Source organism: Cryptotermes secundus, unplaced genomic scaffold, assembly GCF_002891405.2.
Source record: "Cryptotermes secundus unplaced genomic scaffold, Csec_1.0 scaffold93, whole genome shotgun sequence".
NCBI lineage: Eukaryota > Metazoa > Arthropoda > Insecta > Blattodea > Kalotermitidae > Cryptotermes > Cryptotermes secundus.
In genome coordinates, this window is record NW_019736393.1 from 490975 (window position 1) to 518926 (window position 27952).

Sequence of the window (27952 nt, forward strand, 5' to 3'; positions counted from 1 at the left end):
TGGGCATTGCCTAGGCCATTTTTGTTTATACATTTATTTTTTCGAAATAGAAATAATGTTACAAAGTTGCATTATCTCTATTTCGAAAAAGTAAATGTATAAACAAAAACGTTACCAAGTTACATAGGATGGGATGGTATGGATGGGCTAGATCTGGCTAAGGATAGGGACCAGTGGAGGGCCCTTGTGAACACGATAATGAACCTTTGGGTTCCATAAAATGTTGGGAAATTCTTGAGTAGCTGCAGAATTGACGGCTCCTCCGGAAGAGCTCAGCTCCATGAGTAAGTAAGTTACCAAGTTACATTCACGCGTCTACAAGTAACGTACCTAATCCGTACCCCTGACACTTATTACAGCTCAATGATATAGAGATTTCTTACACTGCCTTCCGACCTTTGATCATTCTTACTTCCATAAGTTTTTTAAGCTGAATGAATTCATTTCACTTTTTTGACATTCGATATTTTCTAAACCGAATAAATTAATTGGGTCTTTGTACGCATACTTCATGCCTAATGCACATAGTTTACTTATAAATTGATTCTAGTTTTTTTAGATATTTGAATTGTTCGATAATTGCAACAATCGAGTAATTCGATAGTTTTCAGTCGACTGTGCCTGTAATTTGAGGAACAGCTGTTTGTAAACAACTTTTATTATGGTGGTTCATTTAATGTGTTTGACAACGGCTGGGGGATTACCACTGTTTACCAGGAAAAGAGGAGATGGCGAACCTGTTCGTATAAATGACATGTTTGTTTGTTTCTTTCTCACTCCTTAACACTTGTACCATTTACTAAATGAGCGGAATACGGCTTTAGTCCTACCATGTGCGTTTCGTGCAGTTCTTATTCCCCAGTTTTATTTCCAGCTTAGGCTAGGTGCAGATATGTTCAGGATTCTAATTTTTACCGTATCAACCCGGAACAAAATATATATATGGATCAGCATAATAACAGTAGCAGACATTTGCATTTACATTCATGGATCCCATCATTCCCTGTAGGGCTGGATATAAAGCATGTCACATATTACACATTCATCATTCGTCCTTGGTCCAGTAAAATATAAAATCAAGCCTGAGACAGAATAGCTCAAGTTGTCAGGACAACACACATAGGCCATGGAAAAACCACTGTCACATTCGCACCTTGTCATTCCACACACACTGGCCAGTCATATCATCAATACAGTTTCATTGTAACATTAAAATTCATAACCAACACAGACGTCATACATACTACTACACTTACAACAGGCAAGTCTCAACAATGTATAATACAAGCACAGAGACCATTTATTAACTCTTAACTTTTGAGGCCCTTGCATGCTCGACAAATTTGTCAAGAGAGTAAAATGAGTTACTTTGCAAATAATTTTGTAAAACAAACCTAAATTGGTTTTTATCATTCTTTAAAACTGAGTTATTTGATGGCAGAGTGTTAAATAGCTTGACACCTGAATAATACACCCCACTCTGATAGGATGATAAATGTGTTGTAGGTACATGAAGGTGGTCATTCCTTCTTGTACCAATCATATACACAGAGTTACTGGTTTGAAACTTATCCAGATTGTTAACAACAAATGTCATCAATGAGAGCAAATATGCACATGGGATTGGTATTATGTCAAGCTTTTTAAATAGATTTCTACATGTATGAGTTGGCCCCACTCCCATCATTTTTCTTATTATTTTATTTTGCATAACAAAGACCTTATGACTGATGTATTTACGCAATATATTATTCCATATTTCACCAATGAATGATAATATGCATACTATACAGCTTTAAGACTATTTATATTTAATATATAGGATAATTTTTGCATTAGAAAACCAACTGTGCTCAACTTGTGAAGCAAAACATTGATATGTCCCTTACAAGTCAGATGACTGGACAACTACAACAAAAGTGGCATAAACCAAATGAAATGCCTAGGCTTCCCGCTGAAATACATAGGTCAAATAGGCAGGGCATTCCACACTAGCTACAAAGAACATATACAAGCAATTAGAAATAATAATAGTAATTTTGGATACTCAAGCCACATATTAAACACAGGACATACATAGGGAACATTAACAGATACAGTGGACATTGTAAGAACACATTAAAAGGAAAACATTTAAACACATTAGAAAAATACCATATATATACAGAATAAGTACGCGGTAGCGTAGTGGTTGAGGCACTATGTTACAAGTCAGAAGGTCGTGGGTTCAAGTCCCGATGAGGTCATTGGATTTTTTCCAATTGACCTAATCCTTCCAGCCACACTATGGCCCTGGGTTCGACTCAGCCTCCAACAGAAAAGAGTACCAGGAATTAATTAAATAATTTTCCTGGGGAGTAAAGAGCGGCCGGCACATAAGACTGACAACTTTACCGCCATCTTTGAGCTGACTGTCTAGATAATGTGGGAGCCTCAACGTCTCACAACCCTATGGGCCTTCACAGCCTGGTACAGGGATAGCTTTACTTTATTTTTACTTTAGGAGCACACACACCAAACTCAGCTATATAAAAACAGAACCACTACATGAAACAACAAGCACAGCTACAACTGCACAAAAGAAATAAACCAACACATGAAAGAAAAACTTAAGTAACATTACAAATACAGAGACAGAATAACATATCCATCTCTTAAATAAAACACCAATATGACCCATTATTATACATTACAGATACACAAAACAGTGTGCACAACAGAAGTAATGATAATCTTAAAATAACTTAAAAAAGTGTTTTATAGGCATTTTACATTGTTTGTGAAATGCAAAATATAACAGTATTACAACAGAGCAGCAGTTCTCATCTACAATCCTATACACCTGATGATGGCCAGTCAGGCCAAAATGTGTAGTGTTAAAAAAATTAGAAGAAGAGAGAAACAACCTTCAAAAAGTGAATTTTAATATATGGACAAAGTTTCACAGAGACGGTGGAGTGAGTGCTAAAATTGAAATACACAGTGTCACAGGATGCTCCAAAACAGTATTCTTCATTCTAACTAATTGACCTACCTTCAGACCCTTAAAAATTAAAAACTTTAGTCATAATGCCCGACTGTTTACTTCACCTGTTACAGCTCCCGTTCTCTGTGGTTGCATCTCTGAATGGTGTGCATATGTTTGGAAAGTCACAGTCTGTTGTTCTGAGGAGCACTTCAACACAAGAGACAACTGTTGTCTGGAAGGTTTGGGAAGACAGGTATGATCAAAGGGCTGTCCAGGAAGGTCATCTGTTCTGCTCCTGCAAATTTAAAGTTCCATTAATTATACTGAGAAGGGGAATTGTGCATTGAAGTTAGTGCATATGGTGGAATTGCAAGTTATATTTTACTGCAGTTACAATAGGGCTGATATAACTATGACGACTGTAAAATAAAATTGGTAGAAGTGCCACATATCATTTGGATCTCCCTAAGCTGAGGTGAGATGTGTAATCTGACCCAACCTAACAAAACCAACCAGTAAGACTATAAAACACAAAAGAAGTGTGGAATGTTTGTGTTAGGTTTAGGAATTGTAGGGTAGGCCCGATTTCATGTTGAGAGTCTTTTTTATGTTGAAGTGGTTTGTATGAGGTCTAGTTCTGTCTCCAGAAATGTGGTTATGTTGAACTGGATAGAGTGTTGCTTGTTCACATACCTAATTACAAAAACTTTTTCATACACATTGCACATTTGAAAAATATTACACACGTGATTATCCCTTAGACATGCAGCATATGCACAATTATATAACATGATACTCTAAGGCCACACCATAGCTCAAGTGGTTAGTCGCTGTCTTCCAATCGTGGTGGCCCGGGTTTCGTCTAGTGGGATTTGTGGTGGAGAAAGTGGCGCTGGGGGCAGGTTTTCTTAGAGTACTTCAGTTTACCCTGCCAATCTTCATTCCACCAAATTCTCCATTATCATAATCACCCGGGGTAGGTACAATAGGCCAATAAGTGGCCGACGTGCCGAGTGGACCCAGCTGGACTCCACTCCCCACTATGTGAATTAAAAAGAAGAAACATGTGACTGTACAAAGTATTACTCAAAAATACTGTATTATTTTTCATTTAATCCTTTTGTTGTAAATTGTTGTATTTTTTAAATATAAAGTTCATATTCATAGAACATCTGCATAGCAAAAAATATTTATAAATATCAAATATGAAGAAAACCTGTGGTACTAGTTAGGCACTAGGGAGATACACATACACAGAAGAAATGTGAAACCCACCTTCTTGGACTCAGACATACCTGAAGGATACTTACATCTTAGCTCCATCACACAGACTGAAAGGTTGAACTGCCATTTATTATGTCCAACTGACTTACCATGTGTCAGCAAGTACCATGTTTACTGGCAGAAAATAAAATATGTAACAAGCAAGACACTAACAACATATTTTGTTATAAGGTGTTTCATAAAGACACAAATGCCCAAGATACTGGAACTATAACATCTAATGGTTACTATTTACCACTGACAAACCTGCATTTCTTTCTGTTATAGTGTAACACTCATTGTTGCAGCATGTGGTGCTAGTGAAATGCTTCTGAATCAACTGCTAACTTCAGTTTTTAATGTAATGGTACTTGCAGTTGGTATTGATGAATTATGTTCAGCTCGTAACGCTGAACGTCTGAAGAGAGAACTCAGGGTAACTTTTATCAGATATGCACTATTTTGGTTTTTTAATGTCAGAAATCCATACCTTTCTTAGATCAAATCACAACGTTGTTAAATAACCAACTTAAAAAATATAAAGGAAACTGAATCCAGTCACAGAACAGAGAAATATGTAGTTATTATTCATATAAGTCATATGTATCATTCTTTTATGGAATCATAAATGGTAACATGAGGTTTTTGAGTTGATAGAATGACAGTACAGGAAATTTCTGAAACTCAGATAGTTATGAAGGAAGAATGTATGAGGTCTGACAGATAACTTGCCTTTAATGAATACAGTCAGCTTCAAAGTGTTCGACCTTGACTTTATATGCATATTCCATCTCTTTCATGCCTTGAAAAATTGCTTGAATCATATTCTGTAACATCCTAATTCTTTCAGTATTGTCCCAGTACTTTGAATGTCTTCATCTGAATCAAAATGACATTATTATCGATATATGGAGCATTTTTAATTCTGGCAACATTAAAAGGCATAAAGGACCAAGTCAAAGGTGGAGGATATTGCTTTACTGAAGGTGCTATATGTGAAGATCAAGTGTCATGGTGGAAAATCCACTTGTCCAACCAAGCATTTGACTCTTCAATAGATGTGATGTTGTAACAGTAAACTTTCAAAGTTAGAACAATAAATTGACTGTTTCAGAGGAATAAATTCATAATAGAGAATTACTTTGACAAAAGCAGGACATAATTGTGGTTTTGATATGATTTTTATGTTCATGCAATTTTTCAGTCTTAAATACCATTGGTAAGTTAAAATTCTGAAAAAAACTGTTACTACATTTGCTTTGAACATTGATTTCCCAGATATGTGTTGCAAACATTTTCAAGTGCTGAGTAACAGAATATTCATTTTACCCATAGTTAACTGTGCCAAATTTGGAAACGGTCTTTTTAATTCCACGGAATCCTCATTAAAGCATAGTGCATTTTTAATTGAAGTATGGTGTAAAAGTGTTAACTCTGCACTCTCAACAATTGCATGTGCTACAATTCTACAAAAGTATTTAAATTTATTTTATTACTGTAATGTTAAATAAACAGTTATAATTTAATATTGTTTGTAGGTACAAATATTTTCAATGTGAGGTATTTTCCTTTTACAGGTTTGCTACCCTTTATTGGATCGCCTGTTAGAATGTGTGGATGTAACAAGCAGTGACCGTGCAGCTAACTGCAGTGACCTTTTGGGTTTAGTAGAGGTTACGTTGTGTCAGGAGAATCATTTATTGCAGGTCAGTGAATGGGGGTCTGGATGTGGGGGGATTATCCTCACAGCTGGCAGGGAGGGGATCTGGATGTGGGGGGATTATCCTCGCAGCTGACAGGGAGGGGATCTGGATGTGGGGGATTATCCTCACAGCTAGCAGGGAGGGGATCTGGATGTGGGGGGATTATCCTCACAGCTGGCAGGGAGGGGATCTGGATGTGTGGGGGATTATCCTCACAGCTGGCAGGGAGGGGATCTGGCATTTATTCAGGCAGAATTACTTTCTATCCATTGAAAAGTGAGAAACCAACTCATCCAAGTGAAAGCTGTGGTATCAGTCATTTCACCATATTACATGAACATTTTATTGCATAAGAATTCTGAAATACAAACATAGATAGGAAAAGAATCATTTGTTGTCCCTGAGGATGCTAAACACTGGGATCTGAATTCCCACCCAATTTCACGGACAAAAATTACAGATTTTTTAAATGCAGCTTGCAGTTTTGTTTCATATTATTGCTTCCCTTTTTTGCAACACCTGTACCCTATACATTTACGTTATACGCAAAGCTAATCGCTATACCGACTATACAAGCTCCTTAAGTAATTGTGTTCTAACATAAATTTTGTTCTTTGTCTTCTTCACTGTTGTACTCTCATCCAAGTTTTCAGTAACTCAACTTTCTGCTGATACCAAGTGAAAAATGTTTCATTTTGTTCCCCCATCATTCCAAAAACGCGTTCATGACATTATTATTTTTTTTTACAAAAGACTGACAGAACGAAGTATTAATACTGACACCATCTACTAGTTCTTTGTAATCTGATAAATATGACTGTGATTGTCTGCAGAGTTTGGTGGATACTTGGGCTGAATGTGTGGATTCCCTCTACGGGTTTCTGTTAATCCGAGGCCGTGTAGCTGTGGCCACATCCAGTTGGTGGCAGCTTGATCCAGAGGAGATGAAACTGCTTGCACTTCTCGTGTCAGTTGAAGGAACCTGTACAGCATGTGACATACCTGTGTTCTTGCCGTGTAAGAGTCCAGCTGTGAGTATGTTCTAATAATGTTCATAGGAATGTAGTGGTTTCATGAAGGGATTTAATTTTCTGTCCAAAATATTTTCTTTTCACTATGAGTCTTGAAAAGAGACGGCAATTACACATAATTAATGAGTGCAAATGTCTATTGTTAGAATAATTTATATAAGCCTGGGCGATATAAAACAGTTTAACTAGCTAGAAAACACTGTCAGGAAAACAGGAATAAGTTATTTTAGGTAAAACATATATATGCATACCAGGTATATGTTCCTGCCTGATGGTAACATAAAGGAGGGCTGTCTCATGCCATATTTCTTCTGTCAGCCACCTAAGTCATGTACGAGGGGCGTTCAAGTTCTAAGGTCTCCAATTTTTTTTCTCAGGACTTGGAGCAGATAGATACATGCGGTTTAGTTTAAAATACGTGTGCACTCTTTGTGAATGCGTGACAGAGATGGCAGCACTCTATGGCACACAGAACTCTAGTGGCAGCGGCAAGAGTGGGGAGTGTTTTTGATACTTAAAATGGCGACATTTTCATTACAAGAACAATGAGTAATCATTCGTTTTCTCCACTTGTGTGGTGTGACACCCATTGAAATTCATCGCCAGTTGAGTGAGACGTGTGGTGATGGTGTCACAAATGTGAAAAATGTGCGTTCATGGGCGCGACAGTTCAAAGAAGGCCGACCGTTGTGTGACAACGAACCAAAACAATCTCGGCCTCGCACCAGCCAGTCTGACAACATGGTCAAGCGAGAAAGTTGTTTTGGAGGATCGCTGATTGAGTGTGGAAAACATCGCCTCCAAAGTTGGCATTTCCGTGGGATCTGTGCACAAAATCCTGCATGAAGACCTGCGAATGCGGAAAGTGTCCTCCAGGTGGGCGCCACGAATTTTGGCGGATGACCACAAGGCTGCATGCATGGCAATTTGCCAGGCGATGTTGACACGTGATGAAGGCATGAATGGGACTTTCTTTTCATCAACTGTGACAACTGATGAGACATGGATGCCGTTTTTCAATCCGCTATTGCATCAGCAATTTTCCAGTGGTCAAAACAGACTCCTACAGAAGGGTTCGCAGTGGCCATGGAATCATGGCGTTGACGTTGTGAAAAATGTGTACAGCTGCAGGGAGATTATGTTGAAAAGTGAAAACATTTTTTGTATGATTATTGTGTGAGAAAAAAAAATCAGAGACCTTAGAACTTGAATGCACAATGTACTAAGATCCCCCCACCCAAATCATTACATTATGAATGAAGGATTTTGTGCATTCAGGCTTAGAAGTCTAGATGTAACAGAAGATTCTTATTAATGTACTTGTCATGTGCCATAGGTTCTTTCACATTTTTACAGCTGTAGGATCATAAATTTGATCCATGTCACATCATATAATTTATCAGAATAACCATCTACATCACTCAGTTCCAAACTGGTAGGAATTTCACAGACTTTTCCAGTAGTGACCTTATGATGCCTCACCATGTATACAGTAGAGGCAGGCCTACAGGGATGGAAAGTTTTGTTTTAAGGTTTACATATGGACACCTTTACAGAAGACAGTACAAAGGACTTAGTCCCACTCCACTAGCAAAAAAAAAAAACATTAGCAGCATGACCAGTAAATTCTGTAGTCTGCTATAAGGTTAAAAAAAAGTAACAGGCTGTGAAGGCCCATGGGGTTGTGAGACATTGAGGCTCTCACATTTTATAGACAGTCAACCCACAGATGGCGGTGAGGTTGTCAGCCTTATGTGCTGGCCATTCTTTACCCCCCTGGAAGATTATTGATACTCATTTCTGTTAGAAGCTGAGTCAACCCCAGGGCCATAGTGTGGCTAGGAGGATTAGGTAAACTGAAAAAAGTCAACGACTTCATTGGGATTTGAACCCATGACTTTCCAGCTTGTAGCATAGTGCCTCAACCAACTATGCTACCTCACGCCTCATAATTTACTGTTCATTAGAGATTTTAACTTCACACAAAGTTCATTATATACTGGTATTTGAATTATCTATTGTTTTAATTTCCACACTACTACTTCCTTCCATTGCAGCAGATAACTGAGAGTTCACCACATATATAAAATGTATTCTGACATCTAAATATGTCTGTTGCTCTTTAACCCTCTGACATATAGTATCAGGACACTTAAATACTCATTGGACTTGAGAATGTTAAAGAATTAAACTGAGGTCATAAGACATCCTTCAGCAGAAAACACTATAATAAGCTTTTCCTGTATTATATCACACATCTCCTTCCTTCACATCCCGAGAAACTCTATCTATATCCGTAACTGACTTACTTTTCTTGTTGTAGGTTCCATTCAGACTTGTTGCCTGTGGGTTGGTGGGAGGCATACAGATTTGTGCCCTCTGTGGACCATCCCCACCTCTCACTGAAGTAGAACATGTCTCTATCCAATGCTGGAAAGGTGCCATTGACGTTTTACGAGCTGCAGAACAATGCTTCCCTCGGAACTTCCCTCCCAGCATTCAGCTTGATAATGGTGTCATGGGGTGAGGATAGTATCTGTCAGAGAATAAATTTTTTCAGTTAATTTACAACAAATCAATACAACACAAACATAACATTTTATTACTGTTAGATTTCAGAACTGCTGCCTGTATCTGGTCCTAAATGAATTACAGATGCCCCAGCCCTCCCAGTTAAAATTCATATTGGAGTCCTACACTAAAACTGTAAGGCAAATTTAATTTTGGTTCATACTGGTCCAATATAAGCTGGGAGAGCGCAGTTGGTATAGCGACTGGCTACAGGTTGGACAACCAAGGGATCAGATTTCAAGTCCTGGTAGGGTCAAGGATTCTCTCTCCTCCACATCATCCAGACCAGCTCTGGGGTCCACCGAGCCTCCTATCCAGTGGGTACCGGGGGTAAAGCTACCGGGGCGTGAAGCTGACTGCTCATCTCCAGCTAGTGCCAAGGTCAAGAAAATGTGGATCTACACATCCATTCCCCCATACACCTTCGTGACATAGAACTTGATTAGTCAAGCACAAGGAAAAACTTTACGTTTTACTGGTCCAACATGCTGCATACTGAATTTACTGCTATTGTTATCAGCTCATCATACAAGAGATCTGTGTATGCTATAAAATACAGATGTCATTAAGATAAGTGACTTTTATTTGCTACATTTTCCAGTGCAGGAAATGTATGGAAAAATCACTCCTGATGTGGAGTGTGACATTTGTATTAGCTCTGCAACAGTAAAGTTATGTCTGCAGTAAGTAAACACTAGGATTAGGGAGGTACGCAAAATTGCAAATAATCTACACTTTTTAAACTCTGTTTCTTCTTTTGAAACTGATTTGTTTAATTTTATAAATCATTTAAGCTTAAAATACATTTTGAATACGGCTTGTGGCTGTCATTGTTATGTGAAAGGCTCGCATGCATAACATTGCATAATTCTTTTTAATCTTCTGTGACATCCACATTTTCTATAGCAGACTTAAGAAGCTGGATTATTTTTTTTTTAATTTGCATAGTGGGGGGGTGGAGTCCAGCTGCGTCCACTCGGCACATCGGCCACTGATTGGCCTATTGTAGCCTGCCCCGAGTGATTATGATGGAGAATTTGGTGGAATGAACATTGGCAGGGGAAACTGAAGTACTCAGAGAAAACCTGCCCCAGTGCCACTTTGTCCACCGCAAATCCCACTTGACCAGACCCAGACTCGAACCTGGGCCACTGCGGTGGGAAGCCAGCAACTAACCGCTTGAACTATGGCGCAGCCTAAGAAGCTGGATTAAGATATACCACTAATGATATTGCTTATGATGTTTCCTTCTAGTTTTGTCTGGCAGTGTATATTTTATCAACAGCCCTTCCAGTTTCCTTCCTGAATGCAGAATTGAACTGAATTGAATTTCACATATAGCAAATACACTAGGACTGAGTTGCATAAGGAGTGTAGAACTGAGTCCGAATTCATCATATTTTGAAATACCAATTTCTTTGACATCGCATATAGTGCTTTCTTATTTGAGAAATGGCTGTCTTGATCTGTTCATTCTTTCTTGCATATTTTACATTACCACTTCATTTCCATCGACACCATCCTAAACATTACTGTTGTTCCATTAGTTTTACAGTAGGTGACACAACCTGTATGAATTAGCATTTGAAGCTTTATTCATAATATGTTACAGACTATTACTGGTTGATCACCAGGCTGGAAAATTCTTGCTTTCCCGAAACCAGCGCACGGATGCTGGAAAAAAAGAATCCCGGTCACTTAGTGGGGCCCATAGGTTGGATGTTCTTCGAACTTTCTACCATCAAGTGGCAGCCACTTTCATGAATCAGTCATCAGGTATTAAAGTGGTGGTATTTGCAATGCAGTATATAATTTGTATGTACTTATTGTTGTGATATTAAAACCATTTCCTTTATTGCATACTATGATAAGTTTTCAAGTATTTCTTCACAGACTGATCAGTTGGTTTCATTAGGCAGGCCTTACGTGGACACTGTCCCATCATCCATGATGTAGTACCTAAATAGTTGGACAGATTTTTTCTTTTTAGTTTAGACACTGGAAACTTTCACTGAAAGTTGCCAGGAAATTCCAGTTTTCAGCCATACTGATCCATTACAAGCATTCTTTTCTTAAGATTGTAGAAGATCTTTTTCATGATCAAATTTTTGTTAAATTCAAAATGAGAGATCTGTGCATAACATTAGTGGAATAGTGGATGATATACACTTGGTCATCGACTTATGAGCTATGCAACTTACGACCACAGTATGTACAGATAGCCTAGGCGTAGAAACGAAGATATGTACAGTATCGCTAAGTAAAAGAGAAAAACATTACTATATTTAAAATGAAAAATAAAAGATGATTAAAATGTAAAAGTTTTTAAAAATAAATTATAAAGATGATAAAAATACTATTAATAAATATATGGCCGACATACGACCAGATCGACTTATGACCTGTCAGTCAGAACGGAAGTCAGTCATAGGCCAACGACCAAGTGTATAGTCTATATATAGTAGGTTTATAAGAAAGATGACACGAACCTACTTGGTTTATAAATTCCAATAAAATCTTAACAGACAAGTTACAAATATTTTAATGTATTGGAACAGCCGCTGTAGTTGTAAAGACCTTAGATGTTATACCCAATTGTATATTATTAATATTATATGCATAGATTTTAACATTCAGAACATATATTGTAATAGTAACTTCCAGCTGTATTGATGTAAAGGTGTCCTTCTGATGATGGTCTCTGAAGACTGAAACATGTAAGGGCATAAATAATTGAAATAAGAAAAATCTTCACCAGTCACACTAGACGGAACTATTTAACTTTTCATGACAAAAATACTCCAATAATCATTATACTGATTTCTTTCTCAGGCAATTCAGAAGGTGCAGCTGCTTATGAGCAGCCTGTAACGTCACCAGCACTCGAAACATACTGGTGCTCAGAGTACCACAAGTGTCATGCCTTACGCCACGGTACGACATTGTTGTGTGTCTTGTATGCATCTGCTGTACCAATTCATACAATGAGGTAATGTGTTAGAATAACCAATGTGACCATAGGAGTGTCTATAATGAATGGAAGGCTTATGTCCTCATAGGCCACCATATATAATGTTTTATTCCATTGCATCAGTAATACCAACATGATGGCTATGAAACTTCTGAAATTGCAGCACCCAACATACACAGCACAATTCTTAAATATTGCAGTGTTGTGGGTTTATATATACATAGTCAATTCTGTGGAAAATTTACAAGTAACAAAATAACTCGTGAATTACTACAGCTAAAAACATACAGAAGCCAATCACAGTGGCTGCACAGTCTAAGGCATAAACTGTCACCGCTTGTGCGAAAACTGAGATCAAAGATAATGCACAAAGCAGACAGATACCAGCAAAGTAGATTCTGATAAATCGAAACCTGTTGGTAACGACGAAAAGAACAATTGTGAAGACTTATGGTTTTAAATTTTAAACCAGATGCAGTGTAACAGCTACGTAAGTGCATACACCTGATGATGGCCGTTTGCAGCCGGAACATGTAGTGTAGAAGAGGGCAAGACAAAAGAACTACAATAAATTGTTGCACTTGGGACGGTGTTTATGTCATATATGAGATCATGGGTTCGAATCCTACTTGAGGCACAGATGTCTGTGTATTTATTCTGTCTTTGTGTTGTTCTCTGTGTAGGTAGCAGCCTTATGATTGGTTGATCCCCAATCAAAAAGAGTCCTACCGACTGTGTATAGATTAAGAAACTGAAAAATTGGCCAAGGTCCACAAGGGCTGTACAGCCATATATAGATGGCTAGATAAAAACATACAGACTGGTATAATGACAGATTATAAATATGTCTATAAATCTTGTATGATTCAGTTTTCTGTGCTGAAAATTATAAATATAATTAAGGTGAAGATCTGTGAAGTTATGTTAGACAGTTTTCAATTAATGGAAGTGTACAATACCAGAAACTACATAAAAAGTAAGTCACTAAGTTATACAGGGAAATTCACTTGGAGGCCCTGATTTAATAATTATAAATCATACAATAATAAATAATGAAAACAAAATTTTGCAATACTGAGCCAGTGCCTGCCTTCCCAGTTGGGGCCATCTCCATTACCAGTGAAATTTCAGAAAATCCTCCTGCCATGTTACCTACATTTGTGAGCATGGGGCTTCATGTCAGCCTGTGTCTTCAGGCAGAGGAAATACACTTTCAGCATCTTTGGTAACCCAGTGATTTCCACATCTACCAAAGTATGGTATCTGCCAAATTTTATTTTCATCAGCAATTGTGTGATTCATAATTATTAATTTTGGGCCTCCTCATAGTGTCTGTAAACAATCCTAAGATTCCTGGGATCAGAAACGTACAACTACTTTTGTGTATGTTACAGGCTCATAACTCAACGAACATTGAAATTCCTGACAGGAGATAAACAACTATGTTGGTAACAAGTTCAACAAGAGTTGAATCTCTTTACAGTATCTGGTAGCATTACTACTGGGGACTTGACTGTGGAAATTCTTCCAAACATCAGCAGACATAAGAATTCTACATGATGTCTGTTTCCACACTGCTCGAAGTTAACAACATTACACAAATGAACATGCTTATGTGTACATATTAACTGGTTCAGAGAGCAGCTATATTAAAATTATTCTCTGCCTTATCATCAAGCAGATAATCTTAGTAAAATATCAGTTATATAAAGACTCATATGATGTACTTTAAACAGCACAGATGCCTTACTCAATATTATTATTTATTATTCTAGAAACATAGATGTTCTTGTACATGTTCGTTGAAGATTTGTCACACAGGATAAACATTTTTTTAAAAATAAATTTGCTATATATAATAATTGTCTGTCGAGACCGAATGAATAAAACCCCATGGAACTGCATTAAGAGTCGGACCTGGGGACCTCCCAGATATGAAGCAGGAATGATAATCATTTCACCAGTTTTCACAAACATGATTGCAACCCTACTGAACTGCTACAGAACTGCATGATGATTCAAAACTGGGAACCTAGATATGAGTCAGCAGTGCTAACCACTTCACCACACTGTTGAGTGATATGACTTGCAACCCTATCAAATTTCTATGTAACTACATTAAAGAATTTGATGCTAAAAGGAACATAACTTTTAGGCCGCGCCATAGCTCAAGCGGTTACTCGCTGGCTTCCCACCATGTCGGCCCGGGTTCGATCCCGGGTCTGGTCAGGTGGGATTTGTGGTGGACAAAGTGGCGCTGGGTGGGTTTCCCCTGCCAATTTTCCTTCCACCAAATTCTCCATCATCATAATCACCCGGGGCAGGCTACAATAGGCCAATCAGTGGCTGCCATGCTGAGCGGATCCAGTTGGACTCCAACCCCACTATGGGAATTAAAAAAAATTACTTTTAAATGGGATAAGTAGTCACACTAGCAAAAGAAAAATATCTTTCTACTGTAAAATAATTACATTGTTATGACCTATGATATCACTCATGCTAGACATGTAAGTATGTGCAAATATACAAATAGTCCCACAAGAGGTACCTTGCACTTGTGATCCATAAATGATGAAACATCTGCTGTCAAAAGTCAACCCTTGAAAGTGGTTGTAACATTAGACGTGACGTGGAGCAGAAAGTAGTGACTTGGAAGAAGTATCAGGTATCAGAATATCAGGTACGTTTACCAATCGTATGATATATGCAAATATGTGAAAACTGGAAAGCTCAGGAAATTCCCATTAGCCAATTACTTACTCCTGTTGCATGCCTAACCACTGGGGATGGATGATTATATTTAGACAAATTCATAAAAAGTCAGTAACATGGGTAAAGTTGTCCATGTACTTAACCTCTACATTGCATACCATTTTATACACCATTCTTATACAACAATACAATTTTAAGGTTAAAAAAATTGGCAGGGGAGGGGGAAGCAAGAAAAAAGCATTTTTCCAACTCAGTGAATGAAATTGAATGATTCAGTGAACAGAGATGGTTATTACTTTATGTGGACTAAAGTTGAAGGTTGCACTATATGGTAATAGATGCTTATTTGATGTCAGCTGAATATCAGGAATAAGATAACTAAGCACCACACCATGAAGATGTATGAGGCAATGTAGGTATAGCTCCATACATTCTTATCCTTGGCAATATAGGTGGGTAAGCGCTCAGCTTCATGTCCCCCCCCCCAATCCACCTAAGGAAAGAACCATACCATGTGGCTAGGAGGATGGATGGGCCCCAGAGCTGATTTGGTTGTAAAGAAAAACCTCTTTCCCAATTGCTCCACAATCACCCCTCACCTATCATCTGGGGCTAGTACAATAGGCCAGAAGTGGCCGCAGTACAAGGGACTTAGTCCCACACCACTAGAATAAAAAGCAATAATGCGGCGGCCCCCTGCAAGACTTCCGCTCCGCTCAGATGAGCCGATACCCGTTCCTCTCAGACCTTTCAGTATTCGCATACAACCAGCACAGGACATATGGCCGAACTGACGTCGGATACAGCCAAGCCTCCACGAAGCACGAACAATTATGGTATTCAAATATACGCGATTACATTATATGCAAGTTCAGTACACAACAAACTGGTTCGTTACAATTCAATACTGAGGGCAGCAAGGTTCTCAAAAATATCAGTAAACTTCTACCAGGCTACACGGTGTCATATTCCAGAACACGGCTTGTTTAACTTAAGACTGCAATACATCCTTCTAACAACAATGTTTCTAACAGGCTATATGGCGTCAACCCACAACATGCATTCTTAGGGCAAGGGCACACCATGGAAACTGGCAACCACAAAGCAACCACAATTTCCGAAAAGTGATATCAGCCTGAGTTGAACACATGTTACTGAATGGAGCTTTGTGGTTGCCAGTTTCCATGGTGTACCCTCACTCTTAAAGTTACAAAATGACTGCATGACATTCACAATTCCAAGTGTTTGCTTTTATCTTGAGAACCATCAGACATGACATAAAAAATGTTTCATTTTTATATACTATATTTTTCACCCTCTGCCTTCATGGACATTCAGCAAAATATTATCTGACGACGGTGGAAGGTCAGAGTGCACAGCAGATCCAAGCTGAGTACCAGTAGTGCAGGGGGCCGCACATACTTATGTCTGCATTTATTTCTCCTTCTGAGCTGAGTGGAAACAACAAGTGCATGCATGCCCTTAGGTTAAGCAAATGTTTTGTCACATGGCTCTAAACACTTGTGCCACTCTAAATGTGTCATTAATGAACTCACTGATTCTTTACACCACAGTTAAAGAGATCATCAAGCTTACCATCCATATGATACTTTTCATGAAATACTGTTTTCAGCAACATGGGAGTTCAAACAACTGAAATCTTAATGTCCTAGACACTGATCACCCAAATGTTATGAAAAACTACTTCTGGTATATTTACACAAAGGATGCAAATGTGGAACAGTAAAATAATGGCAACATTAGCATGTTCTTATAAGTTTTTGCTACAAGAGTAATTCACAAAACAGTTCCCATCATGGGGCTATCAGCAGATGACCAACAACCAATAACTTCATTGACCAAATTTAAACTGATCGTTCAATTCCCCAAGACATGTTAACGCTTTTCTCCTCTATAAAAAAGGTGACAAATCACATAAAAAATCTTACACACGCAGTCACAGGAGCAAGACACAACACAAAGCACAATACACACACAAAAGTAGGAAGAATGCTCCGATAGAGGAAGATAGGTGTGACTCTCGTATTGAGATATGACATAAGGATGACAAATCCTGAACAGTTTTAATATTTTTAATATTTAAAATTTATCAATATATATGACGAGTATATATTTTAGTATAAAGACAACAGGGCATGCAATGAAGTAGTTTGATGTACAACGAAAAGCACCTGAAGATGGCACTTTTGTGCTGAAACATGTAGTGCAAGAGAGAAGAGTATGGTGAATAAATGTATGCATTGTAAGACGGTCAGAATAAATCATGGACATAAAAAATCTTTGTGAATAGTGCTAACTAAACAGTGTACAATCTTTTAACTGAATTCATGTGACACCTACTAAATAACTCATGAAAGTATGGAATCAGTATTGACTCCATGACTGCATGCATTACAGATGCAGTCTTGCAAACCTTAATAAATTTAAAGAAATATTTTTTTAACCTTATTGGTCAAATTCGTAATCATTCATTTATGCTTCATAGATATTCTATATACTGCAGGCTGCAGTTAGGTGAGGCTCCTCAGTGGTATGGAGTTGGGCAAACCCACTTCAGGTAACCATCTTTTATCACATTTGTAGCAATTAATGGCTGCAAACACCATATTGGGCTAATTCTGTAGTTATACACACAATGTAAAAAGTATTACTTTGAAAGACTGAACACGAAATAGTCTCATGGTGGTATTACAAATTTATTATGGTTTCAAAATCATGATATTTTCCACAGACATGCTTCCATGTTACATGTTTTGCCATAAGTGTGTCACATTCTTCACAACTCTGGAATTACAAACAACACATTCTGGTGACAGAAGGTCCATGGATGCTGTTCATAAATGGTTTGGAGGTAGTATCAGTACTAACTTTTCAGTGGAGGCCGCGCCATAGCTCAAGCGGTTAGTCACTGGCTTCCCACCATGGTGGCCCGGGTTCGATCCCAGGTCTGGTCAAGTGGGATTTGTGGTGGACAAAGTGGCGCTGGGACAGGTTTTCTCCGAGTACTTCGGTTCCCCTGCCAATCTTCATTCCACCAATTGCTCCACAATCACCCTCGCCTATCATCTGGGGCTGGTACAATAGGCCAGAAGTGGCCGCAGTACAAGGGACTTAGTCTCACCCCACTAGCAATAAAAAAAACCTTTTCAATGAAAATTTTAGGTGGTTCTTCTTGCAGACATTTTTATACATTCTTAGGTATTTCAACACAACCTTCATTACCCTCATTAGTAAGCACAATTGATGCTATTGTAGTAGAATTAGTATTCTGTCTTTTAACACACCTTTTCCTGTTCCTTTCTTTGTGTCTCTTTGACTTTGGTATCTCTCGTTTGGTGTAACATTCATGATCAGTATTTGGAACAACCTTATGTCTTGCTACTTCATGTTTCTTCCATAAATGACAGTTTCTTACATGTTTTAATAAGTACGAATTATCTGCATATGCAGTTTTACATAGATCACAAGCATAGGGTTTGAGACCACTATGCCTCTGTTCATGTTTCATAAGGTTTGACCTATCTGAAAATGATCTGTCACAAACTGAACATTCATATGGTTTGACAGCATTGTGACTTAACACATGGCGTCTCACCGAGGATTTTGCTGAATAACTCTTATCACAAACAGGACATGTGTATTTCTTGTTTCCACTTTCATCAATCATGTGAGACATGGCATGCTCCTTAAATTCAGCAGAGGTACATACTATACCACAAATTCGACATGTACGATTTGCCAAAATTAATTTGGGATCTTGTGTAACTCGTTTCACTACCTTCTGAGCTCTGCACTGTTTCTTGAGCATGTCCTCTACATTAACAAACTTATGTTCTGACATCTGTTTGAGAGTTTTTCTTTTTCTCTTAGCATGTATTGCAGCACACTGACTGGGATTTGGCAAACCAGCCACTCTTTCTAGGCTTGAAGTTTCAGAAGCATCAACTAAAGGGACACTGTGAATGACTTCACCCTTTAGAGATGACGATGATGCCGCCATGCTTGCATTAAAGCATAATCCTTCCTTTTGCTGAGAGTTACTTTCAATGTCTGATAAGGTCAGTGGATCTGTAAGGTGATCCAATGGCACAGAATTACTTTTAACCATAACAAATGGTAGTTCATCTCCATATTCTTCTACTTCTTCTGGAGATTCAGATGGACTCCTCTCACGTCTCTTTCTCTCATTTTTCTCCTAAAACAAAATCCGGTCGCATGGGTTATAAAATCCATCTCTGTTGAAATATACACTTTAAAAAACGTTTTAAAACTGACAAAAATAAATAATTACTATTTAGATATGATATACATTTTTCAATATATTGCAGCATGTATACCTCTGATAGGTAACGACCATGAAAGAAGCAGTTATACAATAGCCGTTACTAAAAACAGAGGACCAGTGTTCTCTGTGCAGTCTGTGCCAAGATGTTATAACCAGGACAGTGAGAGTCAGTTGACAGTTGCTGTAGCTGAGGGCAGGGACAGTTAAGGAATGATATTGGAAACCGATACTGAGCAACGACTAGGGAAGACTGAGATAATTTTTTGTGTACTGTAGTTACAATGATCTTTGGAGTGTGTAACTCAGTGAGACAGTCGTAGTAATTTGATGAAATGAAGACTGGCCAGTGGAAATGAAATCCACAATGACCACTGTCTTACAAGAGGTGACATCCTGGTGATAAGAGACAAAGGCCTATCTGGAGCAGCAGGAGGCAATTCCAGAAGTTGTAGAGGCCACTGTGGGTCATCAGGAAGTCCACATAGAAGAGGCTGCAGAGGAAACTATTGGAGCACTGGATAACTGATATGGTGACCGGCATCTAGCCACAGGGCACCACTGACAGCCAAGAAAACAGACCCAGGGCGATGTTGGGTCCTGGAAGAGGTTGGATACTGCCAGCAGAAGAATGATCCGCCAGGCTGTTCCTACATGGCATAAGGGACATGGTCATTAAGGCCTGACGATCGAGAAGAGACAATGGAAGGGCCCAGAATGCAACAATGCAATAAAGGACTGAGACGCAAGATAGCAATTATGTCTGGTGGAAGGATAGGACATTTGGCAGGATCTTCAGGAAGACCATAAAGTTGGAGATTGAAAAGCAAATAGTTTGGACTTCTATTAGACTGCGGAGAAAGAGTATCAGCGCATTATGGAAGGCTTAGTCCCTTCTAAAACGAAAGATGAGACGTCAAAAGCATGGCCCTCAGAAAATGATGATGGTTGTCCATCTGGACTGGCTCACACCTTGATCAGGCAACCATTCGGGATGAGCGGCTTTAAGGAGGCAACAGCAAGAGCAGTTTGAGAGTAATCACCATGAGAAATGAGCCATGGGAAAGGAAGGCTAGGCCAATCACAGACGTCACAAGCACAGTCCTCGCAAAAGAAGTAATAGTGTTATGTCTGTAGGCTCCCTTAAGAAGGGAGGAATGTGGCATGTAGACCTGTTGTTAGGCAACGATCTTGGAAGAAGCGGCTATACACAACTGTTACTAAGCACGTTTGCACTGCAACAATTAAAAAAAGTAATGGTGCTTTAGTCACTCTAAATTGTGACAATATTTACATAGTGTAGGATATGTTTCAAAGAATATGGAGGGAACCTTACTGTATACATGAAACAATTACTAGAATGTAACCTGAACAACAGCTACCACAAGAGAGAGAGAGCACTAAAACATAACTGTTCAACACAACCAACACAAAAGTTTGTCAATATATTGATACGCCAATTTATTCCTCACCATATTGTGAGAATCTCTCTCCTGAATATTCATTTTAACATGCTCTGTGTCAGCAAATACTAAGAAATTGACATCATGCACCCAGAACTTACACATACATTATAATTATACAATTTTGAATACAACGAAGAAAAATGCCTACCATTAATTCTCGTATCACATATATCCAAATTTAAGAAAATGTATTCTCATTCATTTACAACATCAACTGTCAAAGGTGGTATTAGTTTGCATACTAAGACTCTACTGTGGTTTCTACATTATTATAGCAGTAACAGTCTGTATTTATAATGGTTACTATAATTTCTTGGTTTCCCATATGTCTCTTGAAGGTCAAAAGAAAATACACAAACTGATGCTACAGAACAACTTCATGTATCTGTGTGCTCACACACTGTACTGTCTGAAGTCGTAGTAAGCTATTCCATGCATTTATAGAGACAAGGCTTTTCACACTCAAAACCTTGACATTAGACTAAGGAGACTGATAAGAGTCATGCTCTATCCGTCTTTATCCATGAGATGCTCTACTGGATTGGCCAGAATTTGTTAGCCATTTGGTTAATCCATTAGATATTTGGTTAAATTAAAACTGTGAACAGCATTTCTTAAACACATTAATAACTATCAACTGTTAGGTAGTTACATCAATTCTAAGAAACTAAAACGCCTGTTTGTCTTTACAATTTATGAAGCTCCTCATTATGCAATTTTCTTCAGCCTCCTGTTACTTCCTCCCTCTTAGATCGAAATATTCTCTTCAGCACCCTGTTCTCAAACAACCACAGTCTTCCGTTCTCTTCCTTTTGTGTGAGACCAAGTTTCACACATATATATAAGAACAGAAAAAATAAAAATTTATATATTTCAATGTTAAAGTTTTTAGACAGCATATGGGAAGACAAAATATTCTGAACTAAATGACTGCAAGCATTCCCCAACTTTAATCTGCTCTTAGTTTCATCATAAACATAACTTTGATTTGTTAGTGTCATTCCCCAACAGCTGAATGTCACCACGTTTTCAAAGGATCTATTAGATATCTTCACATTATGGTTTTGTCTTGCTTTCTGGTTGCGAGCCGTTAACAAATATATAACTTGTTCTGTTTTCATTCAGTAAATTATCATCATGAACATAAACCAGAACCTGACATGTCCCATTCAATGTCAATCACTCTTGGTCTTCTTGGACCTTTCTAATGGCATATATTACAGTTACCTCAACAGGGCATCTCCTCATTTCCAGCCATTCTGCATTGGAAATATACCAGAAAAATTTTCACCCACAGACATTACCATTTCATTTAGAATATAATTTAATTAGCCAAACTATTTTCATGGGTGTACCAAATTCAATAAAAATACTATACAATACTTCTCTCCTGAGTCTTAGGCTCTCTTGAAGTCTATAAATAATTGGTGCAGAGTCCATACTCCATTTTCTTCTCAAGTAGATGCCCAAAGCAGAACATCTGCTCAGTAGTCAACCTTACTTAGTTACTCACTCACAGAGCTGAGCCCTTCTAGAGGAGCCGCCAATTCTGCAGCTACTCAAGAATTTCCCAGCATTTTATGGAACCCAAAGGTTCATTATCATGTCCACAAGAGCCCTCCACTGGACCCTATCCTGAGCCAGACCAATCCAATCCATACTATCCCATCCTATCTCTCTAAGATCCATTTTAATATTGTCCACCCACCTACGCCTTGGTCTTCCCAGTGGTCTCTTTCCTTCTGGCTTTCCCACCAATATCCTATATGGATGCCTTGTCTTCCCATTTGTGCTATATACCCTGCCCACCTCATCCTCCTTGACCTGATCATTCTAATTACACTTGGGGAAGAGTAGTTATGAAGCTCCTCATTACGCATTTTTCTCCAACCTCCTGTCACCACATCTCTCTTTGGTTCAAATATTTTCCTCAACACCCTGTTCTCAAACACGCTCAGTCTATCTTCCTCCCTTAATGTCAGAGACAAAGTTTCATACCCATACAGAACCACAGGCAAAATTATAGTTTTGTATATTCTAACTTTTATGTTTTTGGACAGCATACGAGAAGGTTCTGGACTGAATGGTAGCAAGCATTACCCGAGTTCAATCTCCTCTTAATTTCTTCCTGAATCAGGTTCTGATTTGTTATTGTTGTTCCTAAATATCTGAACTGTGCCACATCAGTAGTCAGTAGTCAACCTACCATGCCAAAATCTACAATAATGATTTCCAGTACTTCCATTCATATATGGAATTAGCTTTGAGAGAAAAATTATGGATAAAACTTAATCAGAAAGAGAAAAATAATTTCTGTCTCTATGCAGCATAATATCTCTCATCAGTCAACAAGAGAATTTATAATTTATAAATCATACTATCACGTTTATAGTCAGCTCATTAAATAAATTCACAAATTTAATCTGACCATTAAGTGCAATGATGAATGTACAAGTGCAAATAAAGCCCTTGGAATGATATACTCTAGAATGAATTTCACTTTTGTGATTTAATGTGATGGATTATTGTAAGATTAAAAGTGGAATCAGTCACTGACACATAAGGCCACATTAACCAAGTTTTCAATTTTATTAGTTAATATTTCCTGTGGGAGATACATGGAATTTTATAACATACATGCTGAAGAGCATTTTATCTGAAAGATTTATCTTATAATTAACTGCTCTGTAATATAATATATCATTATGACTTTTTCATAGCTGACCTGGGTCAAATACAGTATTCTCAAAGAGGAAAAAGGTTCTCTTTGTCAGTTATTAAGTTTCTCATTATATTTATCATTTAGGGTAAGGTTTTAGAAAAGTCTTACAAAGTATACAACAGCATTCAGTATTTAAAGTTATGTTATTTAGAGCCAATGAATACAGGTGAACCCCAACTTACAAACATAATGTGTTCTTTGAGAGGTGTTTGTCGACTGAATTCTTTTTTTCATAAGATATATCATTAAATTTGTTGATGATAATCTGTTAAAACGTTTGTAAGTGCGCAGTTCTGTGTTCATTAATGAGTTGGGAGTTGCAATTTATTAGTCTGTGCGATGTTCATAAACACAAATTGTTCGCTTCTTGAAAGTTCTTAAGTTAGAGCTTCATCTGTATTCTCATACATGTATGCTCTACTTGTAACAAATGTGACAAATGATATAAACAGAAATCCTTTTCACAATTATTTGTAAATGTATGTAACTAAAACAGCAGAATGTGGGATTAAATTGAACAGTTATGCTAATTCAGCTTTAAAATAAGATCATATTTACCGACAGTGGCGTAGCAGTGTTCCTCTCTATCTGCAACAAATTATCACATTCCTTACATTTTTCCTTGAATTCATAATAGGAGTCTACTCTGTACAGACAACGGTGGCAAATAAACTGAGGCAGATTGTCATAAGGAAGTACCTGGAAAGTTAAAAATAAATGACTAGATTATTATGGTTTATTAAACTTAAAAATAAAATGTATGTGCATTGAACTGTCAGTAGCCTATTTTTATAGGTATCAAGGTCTATCAAGTGCAGCAATTTAATACTTAAAAGTGCTGACACCTTTTGGCCACTACTGGCTATCATCAGAAGGCAAAGACAACACTACAATGGAAACACTTTACATGTATGATAAACGCATGTTGTTTAAAAGGGATTGCTACCATTAGAAATCAAGACAGATTAAAGTACTAATGTAATTAAGGTAACTTAAGTTATAAAATGACTGGCAATATCAGGACAATTAATTAAATTTTAAAATTCAGAAGTCCAGTGAGTGCCATATTTTCTTAATGTTGGTATATAAAATCTCTTGCATGGTTGCCCATATGTTTGTCTGCAAATATAATAGTCAGGGCCTGGATTTTGATGACCTGAAAATATTTAAAAAATGACCTATACAATGACCGAAAAAATCCAGAAAAATGACCTAAAATGTAATATGCAGGGCCCGGATTTTGATTACCTGAAAATATAAAAAAATGACCAAAAAAATCCATAAAAATTACCTAAAGGAGAAAAGAAAGAACACTTCGCTTCCACGTTATTCACATTTCAGAAAACATATGAAGAAAAATTCTCTAAAATGGCCAAAAATGACAAGAAATACCCTTAAAAGTCCAAAAATTTACCAAAAAATTACCTTTCTGTAACTAGCAGCTCATATCCGAGATTTATATATTTAAGAGCATCGCATAGGATACAAGGAAAAAAAGATGACATGTCATCAAAATCCGGGCCGATAATAATCAAACTTCTCAATTTTGTATCTTTATTATTTAGAATATGTTAATCAAGAAATATTACTGCCCTTTCTGACTGCCATACCTGTAGTGTTGTAGTCAACTTGTGCATACACTACAGGTATGGCAGTCAGTAATTTTTCTTGATTAACATATTCTAAACAACAAAGATATGGCACTGAGAAGCTCTTATATTGTATTTGCAGACAAACATATGGTCAACCAAGCAAGAGATTTAAATACTAAGAGTAAGAAAATATGGATGACACTGGACTGTAATTAATTTTGGTGGAATATGCATTCCTGTTACATATGTTCTGGTTATACAGAGTGAAGTGAATAATTCTGAGGACAATGTATATGAATTAGGTAAAAGTAAGTTTTAGAAATATGTGTAATTTAACTTAACAGAAAAATACAGTATCATGTTCCCTGATGTGTAAGACATGATGGTCGAGATAGGAAACTGAAGAAAAGAATTCTAAACCATGTCTATAAAATGCACTAGAATATCTTGGCCATTTTTAGTGAAAATTTATCTTTTTTTTTCTGTGGCGCTACAGCCCCAATTTGGGCCTAGGCCTACCTCCATGAAACTCTCCGTTTCACTTCGGTTTACTAGATCTTACACATGCGGTAGGACTCCTTGGGCGAGTGATCAGCTCATTGCAAGGCCTCTACCTGTAGACAAACACAGAAAAACGCACACAAACATCAATGCCCTAAGTGGGATTCGAACCCACGATCCCGGCTTCCGAGTGAGTGAAGACAGTGCATGCCTTAGACCGCTCGGCTACCGTGACCGGCGAAAATCTATCTTACATGCAAGGAAATATGGTAAATTAAAAAAAAAGTAAAGCTATCCCTGTAACAGGCCGTGAAGGCCCATAGGGTTGTGATACGTTGAGGGTCCCACATTATCTAGACAATCAGCTCAAATATGGCGGTAAGGTTGTCAGCCTTGCGTGCTGGCGGCGCTTTACTACCCAGAAAGATTATTTAATTCATTCCTAGTACTCATTTCTGTTAGAGGCTGAGTCGACCCCAGGGCTATAGTGCGGCTGGAAGGATTATGTCAATTGAAAAAATCCAACGACCTCATTGGGACTTGAACCCGCGGCCTTCTGGCTTGTAGCATAGTGCCTCAACCAACTACGCTACCGGTACACATTTAAAAATGTTTGATGACATCATTATTTCTGAACTGACTTTGGACGTTCCTCACTTCAGTTACTATTTGTAAAATATTACAAGATGCTGTAAAAAGAATTTATGAGAATACAAAGATATAAGAACACCCATCTGCCCTTCAAATTCCAATGATGATCATCTCTGTAGAGATTCTAGATGCTGTCCCATGCTTCCTCCTTTACTTCAATACGAGAAAAATGAGAAGCAGATTTCAAAACGCTGTATTAGTATTCAGCATATGAAAAAAAGACCTACAGCTGCTGCTGGAATTTAGTCCTGACCCTTCACTATACAGTGTGGTTAGGTGACGCAGTGGCTTTAGTCCGCAAGCGAACTATACCGACCGAGCGACTACCGCTTGTCGGCGAAGTTAGTGCTAACTTTAGCAGATGGAGGACGTCATGTGGTCATTGCAACTACTGCTATTATTAAATATAGATCTTAACTTCCATGTGTATATTTGCTCTCACTGATGACATTTGTTGTTAATAATGTGGATATGTTTCAGACCAATAAATCTGTATATATGATTGGTAGAAGAAGGAATGGCCACTTTCATATACCTACAACACATTTATCATCCTATCAGAGAGGGGTGTATTATTCAGGTGTCAAGCTATTTAACACTCTGCCATCAAATATCTCAGATTTAAAAACTGATAAAAATTAACTTAGGTCTGTTTTACAAAACTATTTGCAAAGAAACTCACTTTACTCTATTGACAAATTTGTCGAGCATGCAAGGGGCTCAAATGTTAAACAACTTATGCTGTCTGCGTGAGGTCTGATTATATATTTTATTGGACCAAGGACGTATGATGTATATTCATCATGAATTTGTAATGTGTGACATGTTTTTTATCCAGCCCTACATGGAGGTGATTGGATCCATGAAGTAAATGTAAATATACTGATATTACGAATCGCGGGGTTACCGCTATGATAGAATAAGATATTTATAAGAATGTGCTACAGAAGGCCGGATGGGCATTGCCTATGCCTTTTTTTGTATTTACAATATTTTTTCTACAATAAAAAAATGAGGTTAGGTGACACCTTGCAAAAAATGTTACAAACCGGTTTAGTTACGCTTTACGATATAGGTACTTGGACTATCATGATTGCGAACAAAAGCTATGTTCCACTGTACATATTAAACTATTATATAAATCCCATGCCTGTATTATCAGAGTTCCTACGTATGAACGTGTTCTTACCGCAATTCCTACACACATCATGATTCTCCACGATAACGGCATACCAAAGTTTCTAAAACCGGGATTTTCATTAATTACATAAAGCACGACATCCTCCTCATTCATACATAAACGGCACATTCGTTTCGATATATCTGAAATGCCATCCATCTTCTAGCGTTTCATATATAATCCAGACAACATTCAAAACTTCGTTTGTACCGTTTGTACATTTCTCCAGCCATACACATTGTTCGCTGAATATACCACGAATGACATGTAATACTACCAACACTAAGAAAACAATTATTCTCACAATGTCTAGTAGGT

General features: G+C 37.7%; 2 protein-coding genes across 5 annotated transcripts; one reads left to right on the plus strand and one right to left on the minus strand.

Moving 5' to 3' along the window:
- Positions 1–244: 244 nt before the first annotated feature.
- On the plus strand, positions 245–14039 carry LOC111869752 (protein fuzzy homolog). Of its 3 annotated transcripts, none has more exons than XM_023861492.2 (9): positions 245–284; positions 3100–3221; positions 4520–4667; positions 5809–5937; positions 6768–6965; positions 9289–9488; positions 11149–11312; positions 12369–12525; positions 13902–14039. In XM_023861492.2, the coding sequence occupies exons 2-9, from the start codon at positions 3139–3141 to the stop codon at positions 13957–13959; spliced, it is 1137 nt and encodes a 378-aa protein (XP_023717260.1). In that variant the 5' UTR covers positions 245–284; positions 3100–3138; the 3' UTR covers positions 13960–14039. The 3 variants fall into 3 exon arrangements, with proteins under 3 accessions (XP_023717260.1, XP_023717258.1, XP_023717259.1); XM_023861490.2 differs by lacking the exon at positions 245–284 and adding an exon at positions 632–739; XM_023861491.2 differs by lacking the exon at positions 245–284 and adding an exon at positions 668–756.
- On the minus strand, positions 9415–27904 carry LOC111869750 (zinc finger protein 629-like). Of its 2 annotated transcripts, XM_023861489.2 has the most exons (4): positions 27644–27904; positions 24269–24409; positions 18525–19435; positions 9415–9501 (listed from the first exon to the last, which is right to left on the minus strand). In XM_023861489.2, the coding sequence occupies exons 1-4, from the start codon at positions 27791–27793 to the stop codon at positions 9465–9467; spliced, it is 1239 nt and encodes a 412-aa protein (XP_023717257.1). In that variant the 5' UTR covers positions 27794–27904; the 3' UTR covers positions 9415–9464. The 2 variants fall into 2 exon arrangements, with proteins under 2 accessions (XP_023717257.1, XP_023717256.1); XM_023861488.2 differs by lacking the exon at positions 9415–9501 and having other exon boundaries at positions 18315–19435.
- Positions 27905–27952: the final 48 nt, after the last annotated feature.

Bases quoted from the DNA above. Each gene is read 5' to 3' on its own strand.
- LOC111869750 (XM_023861488.2), bottom strand. From the start codon at position 27,793: ATGGATGGCATTTCAGATATATCGAAACGAATGTGCCGTTTATGTATG. The intron at 24,410-27,643 runs GTAAGAACACGT...TTAACTTTCCAG, and splicing joins TGATGTGTGTAGGAATTGCG to GTACTTCCTTATGACAATCT. The intron at 19,436-24,268 runs GTAAATATGATC...ATTTTGTTTTAG, and splicing joins ACACTGCTACGCCACTGTCG to GAGAAAAATGAGAGAAAGAG.
- LOC111869752 (XM_023861490.2), top strand. From the start codon at position 662: ATGGTGGTTCATTTAATGTGTTTGACAACGGCTGGGGGATTACCACTG. The intron at 3,222-4,519 runs GTATGATCAAAG...TTTCTGTTATAG, and splicing joins TGGAAGGTTTGGGAAGACAG to TGTAACACTCATTGTTGCAG. The intron at 6,966-9,288 runs GTGAGTATGTTC...TTCTTGTTGTAG, and splicing joins TGCCGTGTAAGAGTCCAGCT to GTTCCATTCAGACTTGTTGC.